This window comes from Cebus imitator, unplaced genomic scaffold (assembly GCF_001604975.1).
Source record: "Cebus imitator isolate Cc_AM_T3 unplaced genomic scaffold, Cebus_imitator-1.0 Scaffold748, whole genome shotgun sequence".
In the NCBI taxonomy this organism is placed as follows: domain Eukaryota; kingdom Metazoa; phylum Chordata; class Mammalia; order Primates; family Cebidae; genus Cebus; species Cebus imitator.
In genome coordinates, this window is record NW_016108063.1 from 154610 (window position 1) to 170952 (window position 16343).

Here is a 16343-nt window from a genome sequence, read left to right on the forward strand (position 1 = left end):
AAAGGGAGAGAAACAATAGCCAAAAGCCAAGTAAGAATGAATCTGATATGCTTATTGTACTATAAGGTGGTAAAAAAAAGAACACATTCTATAAATCCCCTTCCTATGTTTCTTTTACAATTGTGCTGCAACCCCTACAATACACAAAGGACTAACTCAGAAGCAGTTACATGTTCAACAATTTATAGGAAACTTGACATTCAAAGACTGTATAAATGAATAATTTGCTCACCAATTTTAAGCAAACTAAAAACCTTCCAGGGACTAATTCAAAGTAAAATTTGTAAGGAAACATACTGAGTATGTATTTGTTGCTGAAAATAAACAAATATGCAAGGGGCCCATTCCCTTAAAGGGGCTGAGGCCTTAGTATAATTTATTAAGGATCAATTCTAATAAAAACATACAGAAAGATACAAAAGTATCTTTTTACTTTTCAGAGGGGCACTATCACAAGCCCCACAGACAGGATGACAATTCTCTGAAGTTGTCTGATATCCCTAGAGGAGAAATAGCATTCCCAAACATTTGTTACTGTGGTGGAAGAGTGCTGTAGGCATAGGTCTAGGGGGTTTGCCATGGGTGTCATGAGTGTCTACCAGGTGATGGAGAGGTGACATGTTAGATGGCAAGAGATAATCCCAAAGGGATTCTGAGATGGAGTTTTCATATAAGATGCTTTGGGATCATTCCACTGGGCCTGCAGGGGACTCAGCCATGGCTGAAAGGGTCCTCTCCTCCAGGGTGAACTTATGTGGGAGCACATGGCCTTTGCAAAACTCACTCTTTGCAAGAGTGAGTGAGAGTGTATGTGCGCATGCACATGTATGTGTGTTGGGAGAGGATGGAGGTTGTGTATGTGTGCATGCGTGCGTGCGTGCGTGTGTTGGGAGAGGACACAGGTTCCTCCTATGGAAACTTGAGGCTTGTGGAGCGTAGAAAGCACTCCCTAGAGGGAGCTGTTCTCCAAATGTCGTGAAAGAGGACCTCAAATTATCAAATGCCACAGTGATAATAGTGAAGATTTGCCCTTGAAAAACACCTTCACATTTTTTGGCCAGAATCACCACATCCAATGAGGACACCAAAGCAGGGATAGACATCCTGTTACCAAACAGGGAGCTGGAAAAAGGGTGGGGAAGCATAAACTCTGCATCACTCACACTAGTTCCAAATCCTGGTTCTTGGCCTGTGACCTTGGGAAAGTTTTCTAATTTTTCAGAATTTCAAGCAGCTTGTGTATAAACTTACAGAGTTTCTGTGAGGATTACATGGGATAACCCAAGGGGTAAGCGCCTAGAAAATGGGCCCATGGCAAACATTAGATCGCTTTCTCTGAACATAAGAAATGAGAACTTGCTTCTTAAACCCAGGAGGTGGAGGTTGCAGTGAGCCGGGATGGTGCCACTGCACTCCAGCCTGGCAACAGAGAGAGACTACAGTTCAAAAAAAAAAAAAAAAAAAAAAAAAAAAAAAAAAAAAAAGGAGAACTCATTTGCTTGATATAGTCACTTAAGTTACTGGCAGAAATGGGAATAAAATTCAAGGATTTCCACTTGTAACACCCAAATTGGTGGTATCCAGAGAGCTGAATTCAGTGGCAGGGTGGTTTTGCCTTAGGGGAGAAGATTTTCCACAGAGGAGTTACGCAGCAACTGTCTACCATTTGTCCTTATCCCAGTGTCCTTACCTTCACTTGTTCCAGTAAACAGCATCACAGGCTCAGTGCATGTTCACTGGCTCACACATTTTGGAATGGCTGTTAACTTGGAAGAGAGACATCCACCCTGGACCTACAAAGAAGGGTTAGTCTTCAGGAAAATATTACTCCCTCTGCAAATACTGACCTTGAAAGTATGACAAAATATAATTTTGAACTATTCTTATGCTTTGCCTCCTAAGCCAATTTTGATGCAGCAACAGGCAGGCAGGTTTATATTTTAGACAGTTTTCTTGTGTGGTTAACATAATGAGACTCTGTATTTGCCAGAGGTATCCTACAATATTACAAGGAAGTGAAAAGTCTGTTCTAGACTTCTCTGAACTTTTTATAGTATCATAACACTAGGTTGATGCAAAAGCAATTGTGGTTTTGGCGACTACATTCAATGGCAAAAACCGCGATTACTTTTGCACTGACACAATATAGCTACTGTAGTACACAAGGGTCCAACTTTGAATCATCCCATTTTCTCGGTATTGTGATGAATAAAGGTGCAAAATCTCACTTATTTGGTCTGTTAACTTGTACCTATTCAAGTTTCTTACACTGTAAAATGCTAAATGGTACTGATCCTAGATTGGAGGCCTGGTAAAAAAAGGACCAAAAAAAAAAAATCTGGAGCCTGTCACATCATAGTTACTACACGAACTTGAATACAATGTGGATCTGAAATTGAAATCATGTGTAAGAGATCTTAAAGGCCATAAAGTTTTAGAAATAAACACAAAAGCCTGTTTCTGTGAGATAATGGCAATGGTACACAGAAGCAAAAACATGCAGAAAGTACTTAAGACTGAAGAGTACTTAAGTACTTAACACTGGAGTCCGGCAGACCTGGGTGTAAATCCCAGTTCTTCCATTTACTGGTAAAACAGCCCATGTACACTTTCAAATCTCAGTTTCTTTGCTGTAAAATGGTGGTTCTAGGGCTTACTTTGAAGTTGTTTTAGGGATTAAATCAGATAATATATGTGAAGAATTTTAACACATTGCTTAGCATATAACAGATATTCAATAAACAGTATTTGTGGTCATATTGATGGAGCAAGAGGAGGAGGATGGTTTATAAGAGTGATCTTTTGAGTGCAATGATCACATGTTATTTACACTTGTTTCCTCTTAGATTGTTACTGGAAACACTGTTAAGAGATGTACAATTGTACATTGTAAGGCAACCTGTCATATACTCTGATATGATTAACAATACATTTCCATTTATAACTCCTTGGAGAAAAGTGCTACATCTTGATATCTTCAGTGTATATGACTGGATTTTCATACAAACAAGGCTCTGTTTAACTTGGTCATTTCCTGAGGGACATGACTTAAAGCTTCTTTTATACTTAATTCCAATATCATATGGCATAAACCAAGTATGTTTATCAAAATTAAGAGCCATTTACTTCTCAAAGAGTACAGACACACTTTCTTTTTGTTTTCCTAAATTCCACATCACTAGCTCAAAGCAAACTACCTGACTCTGCTTATATACCATATGTTAAACAATCCAATATTTATTGAGCATCTCTGATGAACGAGGCTGTAAGACAGATGAGAAGTAATACAAGATCTGGTTCCTATCCTTAGCAGAAGGAAATTTCTTAAATAAATCACTCCTTAATTAAAAAAAAATATCAGATTGCTTCCCAACTGCAATTGTCCCAGTGATTATAACTGATCTTGTGAGACCCACATGAGAGTGAAATGTACATTATAAGTCAGGCAGGGACAGTATTAATACTCACAATGAGAATATAATGCCACAATTCCAGAATGAGTTTCAGGATGGTGAATAATTAAGGTTTCATAATAAATTTCTTCATGAGTAAATACTAAATCACATGCTGCCACCTGACATTTTTACTTTGGGTGATACAGCGTGAGGAAAAATGGTATGTTATTTCTCATGGAAGGCATTGAACATACAGAGTAGCAGATATAAAAACAGAAAATGCTATTTTTAGAATAAACTAAATACCCATTCCCATGAATAGAAGCACCAGGTTAGAGTTGAATTCAAGAAAGGGGATTACATGAGACTTGTAGAGGACCTAAATTAGCTTAAAATGCTGAATAAGCAGTAAAGGAAAAGCTACTATAGACTGAAAAACACAGCAGTGTAAAATCTTGGGAAACTGTTTACTTTCACTCTAAGGCTTTGTTTAAACCTCTGCAAGGACGGCTATCACTTGAAAAGGCTCCCCCAACTAGAACACTTATTATAAAGAATGTGCTTTGAAAGACTTACAACCTATACTTCTCAATCTGTCTCAGATCAATGCCTGAGTCTGTGACAATAGAGTACTTTTGTACCACGTATGGAGATGGAGAATCACATTTCTTTTTATTTAGAGTTAACTCACATGAAAGAATCATTTCTCTACCCTCATATGGAGTCAAGAGGTTGGAGTTGAAAATATCAGGGCAAACAGACTGAACAAATCAGGATATAACTCAAAGTTCTTATAACTGCTTCAGAATAGCTCCAAATCTTCGAAAGAAACTATTTTAAGGGAAAAGAATGAAGGTCAGATTCTAAGCAAGTAATTCATTTTCAATCAAAAGAAAGAAGAGACAAAGATAGGGAAATTTGACTAAAATATACTGTAGTTGAAATCAGGCAAATCACTTAAAAATAATAAGCTAAAGTAAATTTTAAAAATAATACCGAAAAATGTAACTGAGAAAGTAGAAATCTAGAGAAGGTAACTGACACCAACTTGATATCTATTTTAAAGATACTTTTGCACACATATATTACATAGATACATGTAGGGTATTATTATTGTTCTTTTACAAAAAGTGGAACAATACTCTGCAACTTTTTTTTCCATTTAATTTTCTAGGACATTCATAAATGTCAGTATATAGAACTTTATCTTGTTCACTGTAATGGTAGCACAGCATTTTGTTATATGGCTAAAAACCAATTTATTCAAACTATCTTCTACTAATGAACATCTAGGTTGTTCCTAATGTTTCACTATTTTGAATAATGCTGAAATGAAGACTGCTGCAAAATATATCTTTATGTACTTGTGTGAGTATTGTAAACTCCTTGGATGAGAAATGATGAATTACTATGTATGCATATATTGCCAAATAGGCAATGCATTTTTTACATGGAATTTTGAAGGAAAAATGGGTAATCATGTTTTTAAAAAGTACTTCACATTTACTTGTAAAACTAGTAAAACGAAAATGACCTCAACCCAACAAGAAACATAAAAGGAAAAAAGTAATAAGAAAACATGATAAATATAAAGTATAAAATGTAGAAATAGGTCAAAATGTAAAAGAAAGGGAAAAAATATGAACTATATGCTCTATTAAAAGATAACATTGTATATATAGTTAATACTACTGTACTGTATAATAAAAATGGTTAAGATGATAAATTTTGTTACATACTTCTTATAAGATGTTCTCAGATTATATTAATAAATACATTATAGTGCTGAATATAAAAACATATATACATACATACAAAATTATAAAATAACATTGAATGCAAAGGGATAGAAAGCAATGTACCAAGCTAATCATCACAGATGAAGGTATGGCAGTAATATTTGACAAACATAATTCAATTGTTTTTGTATGCATGGTAACAGTATCATGTTTCATGTTTTGAAAAAGTTCTTATGTTTTTGAGATATAAATTTAAGTATTTACAGAAGAGAAGACATGGCTTTGCCTCACAAAACTGACAGGGGACTATGGGGGCAGGTGGGTAATAGGTGGGGGTATGGGTGAAATAAGACAGACTAGACAATAATATTGTTGAGGGTGGGTGATAGCATGGGCACATAAGTCTTTATTATACCAGTCTCTGTATTTTTATAAATGTTTGAGGTTTAAAAAAAGTTGAAAAGTAATCAATGACATGAAGATATATTGGTAAAAGTTATGAACAGACACGGGCAAAACCAAAGTTTTAAACTATTTAAAGTGGCCAGGTAAGGTGGCTCACACCTGTAATCCCAGAAGTTTGGGAGGCTGAGGTGGGTGGATTACTTGAGGTAAGGAGTTTGAGACCAGCCTGGCCAACATGGTGAAACTCTGTCTCTACTAAAAATACAAAAATTAGCTGAGTGTGGTGGCACATGTTTGTAATCTCAGTCACTTGGGAAGGTAGGTGGGAGAAATGCTTGAACCTGGGAGGCAGTGGTTGCAGTGAGTCAGGATTGCACCACTGCACTCTAACAAATACATAAAGCAAAACTGATGAAAATAAAAATGCAAAGAGAAATTGATAGAATCACAATTATAATGAGAAATTAAGACTTTTATCAGCAGTCAATGATCAAATACACACACAATAAAGATATTAAAATTTCAGTTTTACAGCTAGCAAGCTACATATACTTATTCCACACTCATACATATACATGTATGTTTGCACCCAACAAAGAGAGAATATATATTCTTTTCAAACACTTGAGAAACACCCTCCAAAGTTGGCCACATGTCAGAATACACTAGAAGCTCAGATATCATTGGGCTCTTTTACAATCAGGACATACTCACATGATACCTGTACAATCAAAAATTTATTTTTAAAAGACACATTTATATTTCCTTGGCTTGTCATAGGCTTTTAAAACATATCTCATTTAATTGTCATATAAAACAAAGAAATTGGTATTAAAGTGAGGCTAGAGAAGGAGGTTCAGTCATTTATCCAAGGTTACTGAGATGACAATGGCAGTCAGAACTTGACCTTAGTTCTGCTGAATTCCAGTGCCTGGTTAATTTTTCCTACACCATGTTGCCTCATAAAATTATTAAGAAGATTCAAGATCATCAGAGCCTTATTTTCAATTTCTTCTCCAAAAATAATATTAAAATTCAATAATTAGATTTTGGTAGAAAATGGGTTTAGAACATTCTTAAAAGGACATTTTTATCTGAATGTGTCCTCCTGACAGTTTTACTGAAAATCATTCTCTTAAGGCTTACCCATTTTATTTATAGGAATTTTTGCAAGTACTGTGCTTAGTGTTTTACATGATATAGCTGTTGAAATTCCTGGGATTTGATTTTACCAGACAACAGAATTACTTCACTATGTCTAACTCAAGAGTGAAATAAACATAATGATTCTTTCAGGCCAGTGGCATTTATTTTTCATACCCCCAGATATTGCCTGCATGGCTTAGGGGACAGGTGCACTTTGCTGAATACTCACCATACACCAGGAACATTGCTTCACTTGGAGAGGCCAGGTCTGTTAGAAGACACCTTGAACAATTCTCTTTACGCAAATGCAAAGGACTTCACTCACCCAATTCGTATTTTCAGCATGCCACTGAATAACTCAGGGTTGTTGGAGATGATCCAGCCAATATGGATGACCAGTTCTTGCTGAATGACTGCTTCCCTCTCGTCATGGGTGTTACACTTATAATAGATGATGTTTTTAATCACTCTCGGAGACAAAGGATTAGAGATAACTTCTTCTTCATGCCCAAAGGCACCCAGAGTTACCTACGAGTGGCAGAATTTTATTGTAAAATTCTCCTAGCTACTAAAAGATAAAAATAAAAAAATTCAAGGCTCAAGATGACTGGCAGGCTGAAATTACTCTATATAAGCTAGGGAATTAGGTAGAATAACTGTTCCTGCTATTTATTAAAATGGCTTTCAAAGCATGACTCCCACTGGAATTCATGATGGTTCACAGTCTAGTCTAAAATATAAAGGCAGGTGAGGGTTCCAGTTAGGGGAGTGGAGGTGAGTGAATAAAAGCAGGGAAGGAATATAAATAACTATGAAGTTAAAATTATTCTGAATGACTTTAGTACTAGAAACTCCCCAGAGAAGCCAGAATAGGTTGAAGAGTTTTACTTTATTGCACAGTCTACACAATTTGGTATTTGAGAGACATGCTTTTTGATTCTTTTAGTTTCTCAGGCAGAACCTTTTGCCTCAACAACACTATAACCTTTTAAAGGCAAGTGCGAGGTCACCCGGTTCCTGTGTAGCCCTCATTTATCCAGGCACAATGCGAGGTGCCTGGCGAGGGTTAAAATACGTGGTGACACATCTCTCACCTGTGGAGGGGAAGGAACAGGCTGCCCACAGCCTGGGACAGGAGAGAGCACAGAGTGAAATGGCCAAGAAAACTCTGAGCAGAATGCTGCTGAAACTGCCAAGGGGAATAGGCTGGTCTCTCTCTCTCTTCTATCCCTGGCATTCTGATCCCAGAGGACTCTGCAGGCTGCCCTTCCCCCTGAGTACCCCTTTCCATCTCTTTTCCATGTACAGTGCACAAGTAGAAAAGGCAGGAAAAAAGAATAGCATATCAAAGGCCACAGAGATGAGGGGAGAAAGCAGAACATGGAGTCTATTGCCTCAATTTTGTAATGGAGTGAAAACCGTCAACTGCTGGTTTATTGTATCACAAGTGGCGCGAACCAGTTAGTCTGAGTGTGAATACTTTTATTAAGATGTCAGTATGCTGAGAAGAAAACAAACAGAAGGCACATCATTGCCTCTGGAAACAATGATGACTAGGTCATGATTTCATTCCACAGAGCTTGAGGTGATCTGAATGTGCTTGGTAGAAACAGTATTACTTCAGTGCTTAGGGCGGCTTTTCAAAAATGCGCAAGTACAAACTCTGAATGCTCCATTCTCATTTCTTTTTTGCAGAGAGGTAAGATGCGGTCAAGGAATGGACTTCATGCTTTTGGTAATGAAGCTGAGCTACTGGTCTCCGAGTCTTGCCCAGCTCTATGAGTGACTGTCACCCTGGGAAACACGCTAGTGTGATGAGCAGTGGTCCAGGCACAACCTTATGGCAGACTCTGAGGCTTCCAGGATGCGAGAGCAGGATCTGAGGACCACAGGCTGCAAGCCCCCTTTAGACATTGTGTAGAATGGACAGGACCAACCCTAGCCCACCCTTTCTCCCAGTGCTAGGTGCTGATGACCTCGAATATCTCCAAAAGCTTCTGAATGCTCATATGCAGTAGAATAAACTCTTTTCAAATATGCTTCAAGGATCTAAAATCCAAGGAAAAATATCTTCTCAAAGCCTGTTTAACTTTCTTTCAGAGATGGGTTGGTCCAGGACCAAAATACAAGACTATGGCTGGAGGTGAGAATTCTGGTGAGAAAAGGCACTAGGTGGGTTACTTCCTGTATTTTGGTCTGTTTTAGTTGACAAACAGGGATAAAAATTCTACCTCTCAATAATTTGGAGAAAATAACATATATGAAGTGATTTAACTTTTTCTTAGGAGTTTTTGTATATTTTCTTTTTAATTTTTTTAAATGACAGGGTATTGCTCTATTGCCCAGGCTGGAGTGTAGTGGTATGATCATGGCTCACTACAGCCTCAAATTCTTGGGCTCAAGCAATCCTCCTACCTCAGCTTCCCAAGACCCAAGGCATGTGCCACCAGGTCCAGCTTTTCTTTTTTTTTTTTTTGTAGAGATGGGGTCTTGTTATGTGCTCAGGCTGGTCTCGAACTCCTAGCCTCAACCAATCCTCCTGCCTTGGCCCCCAAAGTGTTTGGATTACAAGTGTGAGCCACCATGCCCAGCAGGAATCTTTTATTAGTACAATTATTTTTAATTATTAAATATTACAGGAAACAATAAATAGCTTATTATTCTAACATTTAAAAAGCTAAATGTGAGGATGAATAATTTTAATCTTAATGAATTAAGAGTCCTGAAATATGACCAATGGGTTGATTGATTCCACTGAAGAGTGTTAAAGTACTTCATATTACTATATCCCCAGATTACTTTCAGGAAAACACAATAAAGCACATATATTGCCAGAGAAGAGATAGTAAGTGGACAGGTTTTCATTCTAATCAAAGGATGATTCAGCCAGGTAAATTAGAGCAAATAGAAAACAAAACAGAAAACGAGCAGCCACAACCCACATGCACAGGCTCAATTCAACCCACACTCACCAAGTGCCTTTTCTAAGCAAGGCCCCATGCTGGGCACACTGGGATGCGTACTGGACAAGACCCAGGCTCCGACCCCTGGGGGCTCACAGCCTACCATGAGGTAAGAGATACACATTCAAATGAACTGGGACAGAAGGCAGATTGTGAGAAGTGTCACAGACCTATTTTGAGAATCCAGAGGACATAGAGACCATTGCTAACTGGAGATGACTCCATAAGGATGAGTTGACAGAGTTGGCCCTGGTGAATGGGGAGGAGCTGGGGTTAGAGATGGCCTGCAGGGAGCAGCACTGGCATGCAGAGAGCTGGCTGGGCATGAACACCATGCTTCCTAAATGGAGGAGATCTCATGTGGAGTAGAAGGGAAGATGTGCCCTTCACTCTTCAACTACCACTGCTCTGCCTATCCGAAACCTGCCTGAAGTACTTCAGTAGTTATTGGTCCGTTTTCTAAAATAGCATCTGCACTGATATCAAGTTAACAGAGGAGTTGAAGATCACAGCTCTAAGGTGCAGCAGGAAAAGGGAAAGCCCATTTAATATCTTTACGACTAGATTTTGCTTAGGGAAGGTGACTTTTGTAGAAATGCCTGAGCACTTATTAATCTGTTTGTGAGAAGCCTGTGACACTGAGGCCTGCCAGACTGAAAATTAACGGTCCTACCCAGAAATCTTTGCAACTTTGACCAAATAAGTGTCTGAAAAGCAAATACTTACCTGTTTTCCCTGAACTAAAACATTAGTAATGGATGGGGCCAGGCTGTCCACTACTTTACTTAAAAGACTTGCTGCACGGCGTACAACCGACCTGGGGGCAAAGAAGAGAGCAGGCCAGATGTTCACAAATCTAAAAGATGAGGAATGCATGGGGCCCTGATTGGGTACTCTTTAAAATATACATGGTTGAATCCTCACATAATCATTTGGAGGAAATACCCCAAGACATTGAACCTGACAGCTGAAACTTCCCAGACTGGAGGACCATTCAGAATTAAGGACGGATCCCTCAACCTCATCCCTGCCACCAAGCTGTGACAAAAACATTATTGGTGACACTATCAATTTAAAAAGCAAAAAAAGAAAACCTAATGATTACTTTGATTAGGGAGGCAGGGTGTATAGGAGAGGTTAAGAGAGTATTCTAATTTTGCATTTACAAGTTCATTGCTAAGTCTGTCACTGGCATATGTGACCTATTCATATAACCACTTTTAATCATGTTTCTTCTGGTGCCTAGATAACCAAATCTCTGTATTAGAGGACTCACTTAGTACTGAATTTTAGAAAGTGCTACAATGAAATACCAGTATTTCTTTTTCCTGATAAAGCCATAATGTTGGGGGAAGGAATTTACACTGCTATTTTTATATTACTGAAAAAGTCCTAGAACATAGGGAGAACAGATTTTATTTTTTAAAGTACAGCACATGCAATACGTAAGACATTTTTTCCCTCAAAAGTAAAAATTCACGTGGAACTTTTAGATAGAGAAAGTAAAATGAAAATGTAGGTTTGAAACTGGCTGCAATCTTTATGTATTTCAGGATATCCACAGAAGCTGACGTATAAAAAGCTTCTACATTCCTTAATCTCAACATAGATGACTAACAGAAAATTAAGTCAATAACTAATAAAGTTAGTGAAACAAACATTTCCTACTTCTAGAGAAGCTTTCACCCACACACTATGAGACCAAAAGACAATGTTTAACCCTCAGAGTGCAAATAAGCGCACACATTTCAAGCAGCTTGGGTTTTCAAATTCTGTGCATGTTACCTGTTTCCCATGTACCAGAAAAGTAGTAATGTGTGGGGCTATAGAGGAAGAAAATTTCTGGGTAAATGCAGCCCCGTAGCGCACCGCCAACCTGGGTGTGTCAGTGGAAAGCCATAAAAGGGAAAATAGAGTAAATAAAACTTCCAAGAGTTCTTCCAGACATAACAGTTAGCATTCTAAATGTTTGCTAATGATTTATCTGAAATGCATACAGTGTAATACATAAAGCAAGAACAGGTTTGCTAATCAAAATTAAGACTGCAGACCACATTTGAGACTTACTGGCTAAGAAAGTTTACCAGAACAATCACCTATTGGCTTGCATGTCTTACTGTACTAAGAATTTACAGTGAAAATTTGGAAGATTTAACTATAGGATTATTACGTTATTTCTTCTGAGGAGGAATGGTATATTTACAATAAAAATAGAGTTGAAATATTCTAAGAGATTGTTTTGTCTAATCCCCTTATTTTAGGGATTAGAAACCTGAGGCTCATTGAGGTTAAGGGAGTTTCTTATGACATTCTTGAGACTTTTTTTAAAAAAGTAGATAACGTGTTATTAAAAACAATGTGTGTGTATTTATATGTATCTATATATACACTCTTACTTTCAAAATTTATTAGATTCTGCTAGTAAAACTGTTAGAATTACATCAAAATGCAAAGGGCCATGCATTTAGGCATTCCTATCCCATTGTGAATTTAAACAATTTTATTTAAAATTTCATTTATTTAAACTTTCCCACTTTCTTTTTTCAGTCTCTGGGAAGAGACTACCTCTGCAGAACAAATTGGTTATTTTTCATGAAGCAACTACAATCACTGGGATTCATTCAACTTAAGTTACAAGAGAATAGCCTTCTATGTATATTATTTTTGCTTATGATTAAATGAATCATTGGTCTCTTTTCATGGCCTTCTATAATAGCAGAACAGGTTTCCTAAATTAAAAAACAGAACCTAAAGCACCTTGCTGGGGCAGAGGAGGTGTAGAGTAGGAAAAATTCTTAGCATATCATTCCAGTGAATACTCTTCAGGTTCAATCCCTTTAGTGTCTTTGTTCTCAGAATTTTGGGTGGAGGCAGTGAGGGGGAGAGACATGTTACAGAGGCACATTCTTAGAAAATGCTATAACCTTGGAGGTTAAAAGTAAAAATTAGTATGAACAACCATCTTTAAGATTAGTCCATTTTCTTTAGGCTATCAACTATGACAACACAAAAATAAAACATAGCAACAAGGACACTAATACAAACCAAAGTTTTTTGCTGCCAGCTCTTCTATAGATTCTCTCAATGTGATCAGAAACGGTACCTAGACGTTAGATAATAGAGTCTTTGTTGAACAAAGCTTTTAATTAAATGCATAACATTTATTCCTCTTAAAAGAAGTACTCAAATATTCACTGTGTTTGATTAGAGTTGATACATCGATCCATTAATGTTCTGAACTGACATATTTAAATATGTAACTCAAATATATAGAGTGTGACTATCCCCAGCACTTGATACCATTTAGTCTGAATAGATAATTTTCGTATTTTATTTCTCAAAACACAACGGTTTCCTAATTAATATGCAATCTAAACTTTTAACAAATACAAATGCGATTTTAATTTACTGCAGAAAAGAGGAAAACAGAATCTGGTAAAATAATTAGCAATTGAACAAATACTGTAGACTCTGAATATACATGCCTTTTCATTTATTTGTTCAACAAAACTTTACTGAGGCCTTGTTATGTACATGTGGCTATGATCATTCCAACATATACTACAGCTCAAAAGACACCAGTGGGTTTCATTGTTTGGCCACCGATTTTATCAGTAAAATCACAATGTGACAGGAAAGATCACCAAAAAGAAAACAAAGATAAAGAACAAGAGCTTTCACATTTTACTCTGAACTTTAGCCTTTTAACAGATTTGATCAAATTATATTCGGATTCTGTATATGTGTATGATTTTCAATGTTTCACATAAGGTTTTATAGATTTAAAACATTTAAGGTCTTTTGAATATTTAAGTAAAAGATGAATATTATTCTCAAGTTTATAAAAATAGTTTTAAAAAATCATTCCCTTAGCATTTTAATTATAAACTATTTTATATAAATTTTCTTTTATTTAAAAGCACTACTAAAACAGCCATGCTGAATTCTAGGTTTCTAATGAAGTGTTTGATTTTTTGAAATCCTATTGTTTTAGCTAAAGTGCAAATTTCAATGAATGTCCTAAATATAATTGAGAATCTGCTTATACTTACAGTTTTAAGACTAATTAGAAACATGAAAGATTCTGTTTGAAATTTGCTATAAGTTCTTTGGCTTTTACCAAGCTAAGAAATTGAAAACTATTTAATTCCCATGTATAACACTCAAGAAGGTTATCTCTTAGCTACAATAATGCAAAAACTAAGTAGATCTCATTTGAATAACTATGCTTGGTTAATTACCAGAACTACATGTATTATTAATTCCACTGCTGTTTTTCAGTTCTAACCATATGAACACCCACCTCTTAAGAGAGTATTTTCAAATAAGCCAAATATTTTGAATAGCTAGACATTAAGTACTTGAACTGTATTCTATATTATTCTGTATTACAAAATGTCAGAAGTGGACCATGGTGGATAACTTGAAGATTCCTTACATAGTGACTCCACATGCAAATGTGAATTTGGGGGATAATTGGGTTTCATTCTTAATGCAGAGTGGACACAGACATAATTAGAAATGATTTATTTTTATTAACCATCTTCGGAGCACAATTCTATTAAATGCCACATTCCATTCCAAATGGCTGCGGCAGATCATGAGAGCTAATTTTTATAGACTTAACAATTCGATGTTATTCTTGAAAAATTAGAGAAGATAAAACGGGAAACAGAAACTGTCAATAAACAACCATGGAATTCATCAGAGGTTAACAGTCACAGGCAGAATCCAGGCTCTAATACTGTGCAGACAATCAGAGAAACAATCAAGCATCACTGTGTGAAAGCCATTTAGGGGTTCATACATCAGTCTCCTCTAGTCTAGGGGGTATGAATGAACATTTTCCATTCAAAAGTGAAAAAAAAAAGTTTAATGAAGAGGGAAATAACTTGCAACATTTTAGTGGGTATTTTATGCATATTTGATATATGTTCAAGGCTAGAGAAGTCCTGTTATTTAAAATGTTCTCCTAGACATGCACTCTTACCTTCCTTTGTGATGAAGTTGGGGCCTTCTCTTTTGAGCAGTATACCCAGCAGGATGGCTTGGCTAGCCAGACAACTGCAGTCCTGAAAATATAAATCACAGTGAGGAACTAGATACCACAGGGGGTAACTAATCACAAAACTACATGATGCAGAGAAGAAATACTTTACTATGGAACTGAGGAAAGATAAAATGTCATTGATATGATATCAAGCACAAGATGATATTATACAATGATTCATATTTATCTTAGATGTCTTAGAGATAGAGCGTAGACAAGTAACAAGCTGGCTTCCTAGCATGGTAGGATTTAATAAGCAAATTTGCCAGAAAACAAGATAAGTAATGAACAGAAAATATTTTATCTAAAAGCATTAATATTGATTTTGCCACTCCCTGAGAGACTTAGCTAGGCCATTTAACCACTCTCTTCTTGATTCTTCTTCTTGATAAATGGGAGTCCATGTTGCTACCAAACTGTTATGAAAAGATGGATGACAGAGGGGACTTATTTAGAGTGTTTATTACATGTTAGGGCACTGTGCTATGTGCTTTATGCCATATTATAGCTTATTCATGTTTATTTGGATCTATACAATACCAATCAACAAGAATTTATCATATCTGGAAGGATATATATTTGGTCTACACGCTCAAATTTGTATGGCCCAAACAAAATATCACAGTGTTTATAGCTCTACTGGGAGAATTTTGTTTCCTTGAATCAGTACTACACCCTATCCCACCCTTACTCTTCTGAAACATAAGTAACTTAGGAAAGATAAATATTCATTTTCTAAAATATCTGTATGAATGCAGTGAAAGGACTGCTTTACTCAGTAACAGCACAGACCTAAAGCAAGCATCAGACCTAAACACTGGGGCAGGAGACAAGACAGGGGCGGAGAGGGAGGGAGAGGGCATTGAAAGAGAAATCTGGAGAGCCCAAAGGTAACTATCACTGACTTAACTTCTTTAATGGCTCATACTATACTTCTATATCCAAGACAAATGTATTCATCTACACTTCTTAAGCATTTTTAAAGATATCTATGCATATGTCAGACCAAGAGAACAACTTCTCAGTATTGCCCTGGTGTAGACAAGTCATCCACCTCCAGATTAACTGCTACCTTCACTGAGAGGACAAAAAGACATATGGTCTGACTCTGGGAGCTTCTGCTCCAACAACCTCACTTAGGCCCATGTGGGAACTGCATCTGTCTCACATTCAGTTTTTGAAGAATTTCGTAAGTAGGTTTGTCTTTCCATTCACTTATGTTGACATCCAGCTGCTGTTCCAGTTCAGGAGCACTAGGGGTGCTGCTTTGACGTTTGACTTTTGAATGTTTGGGAGGTTCTAGTTCCTCAAAACTCTTAAATTCTGGAAGCCTAGAAATTAAAAGAAAATGTTTCAGATTTTTTGCTTTTCTAGTGTACTTCCAAGAAATCCAAAAATGAAATAGTCCAAAGGGACTTACTCTTCTGTGTCACTGATTCGTAGGAAATCAAGTTGTTCTACTACAGCTCCAGATATTAGTGTCTGAAATGTGATCAAAAAAGGATTAGAAACTCTTAGATACATCAAGCCATACTCTTATGGCCTGTGCACATACCTTTCTGTCATTAAGTAATACTTCAAAAAAACTGCTTAAAAATACATACAGTTCTGAAGTAACTTCTTTCTTTCTTTTTTTTTTTTTTTT

At 36.7% G+C, this 16343-nt stretch overlaps 1 protein-coding gene across 10 annotated transcripts in view; it reads right to left on the reverse strand.

The window, feature by feature from the left end:
- Positions 1-16343, reverse strand: part of PHKB (phosphorylase kinase regulatory subunit beta) — a 232896-nt gene that overhangs the window by 26338 nt on the left and 190215 nt on the right. For 8 of the 10 annotated variants that reach the window (XM_017519443.2, XM_037735191.1, XM_037735192.1 and 5 more), the window contains 6 exons: positions 16119-16180; positions 15867-16029; positions 14639-14720; positions 12694-12751; positions 10375-10465; positions 7011-7213 (listed from right to left, as the gene is read on the reverse strand). In XM_017519443.2, the coding sequence (XP_017374932.1) occupies positions 7011-7213; positions 10375-10465; positions 12694-12751; positions 14639-14720; positions 15867-16029; positions 16119-16180 (659 nt within the window). Of the gene's footprint in view, positions 1-7010; positions 7214-10374; positions 10466-11433; positions 11525-12693; positions 12752-14638; positions 14721-15866; positions 16030-16118; positions 16181-16343 lie in introns of all 10 variants that reach the window. The other 2 variants (XM_017519444.2, XM_017519449.2) reach the window with 2 other exon arrangements.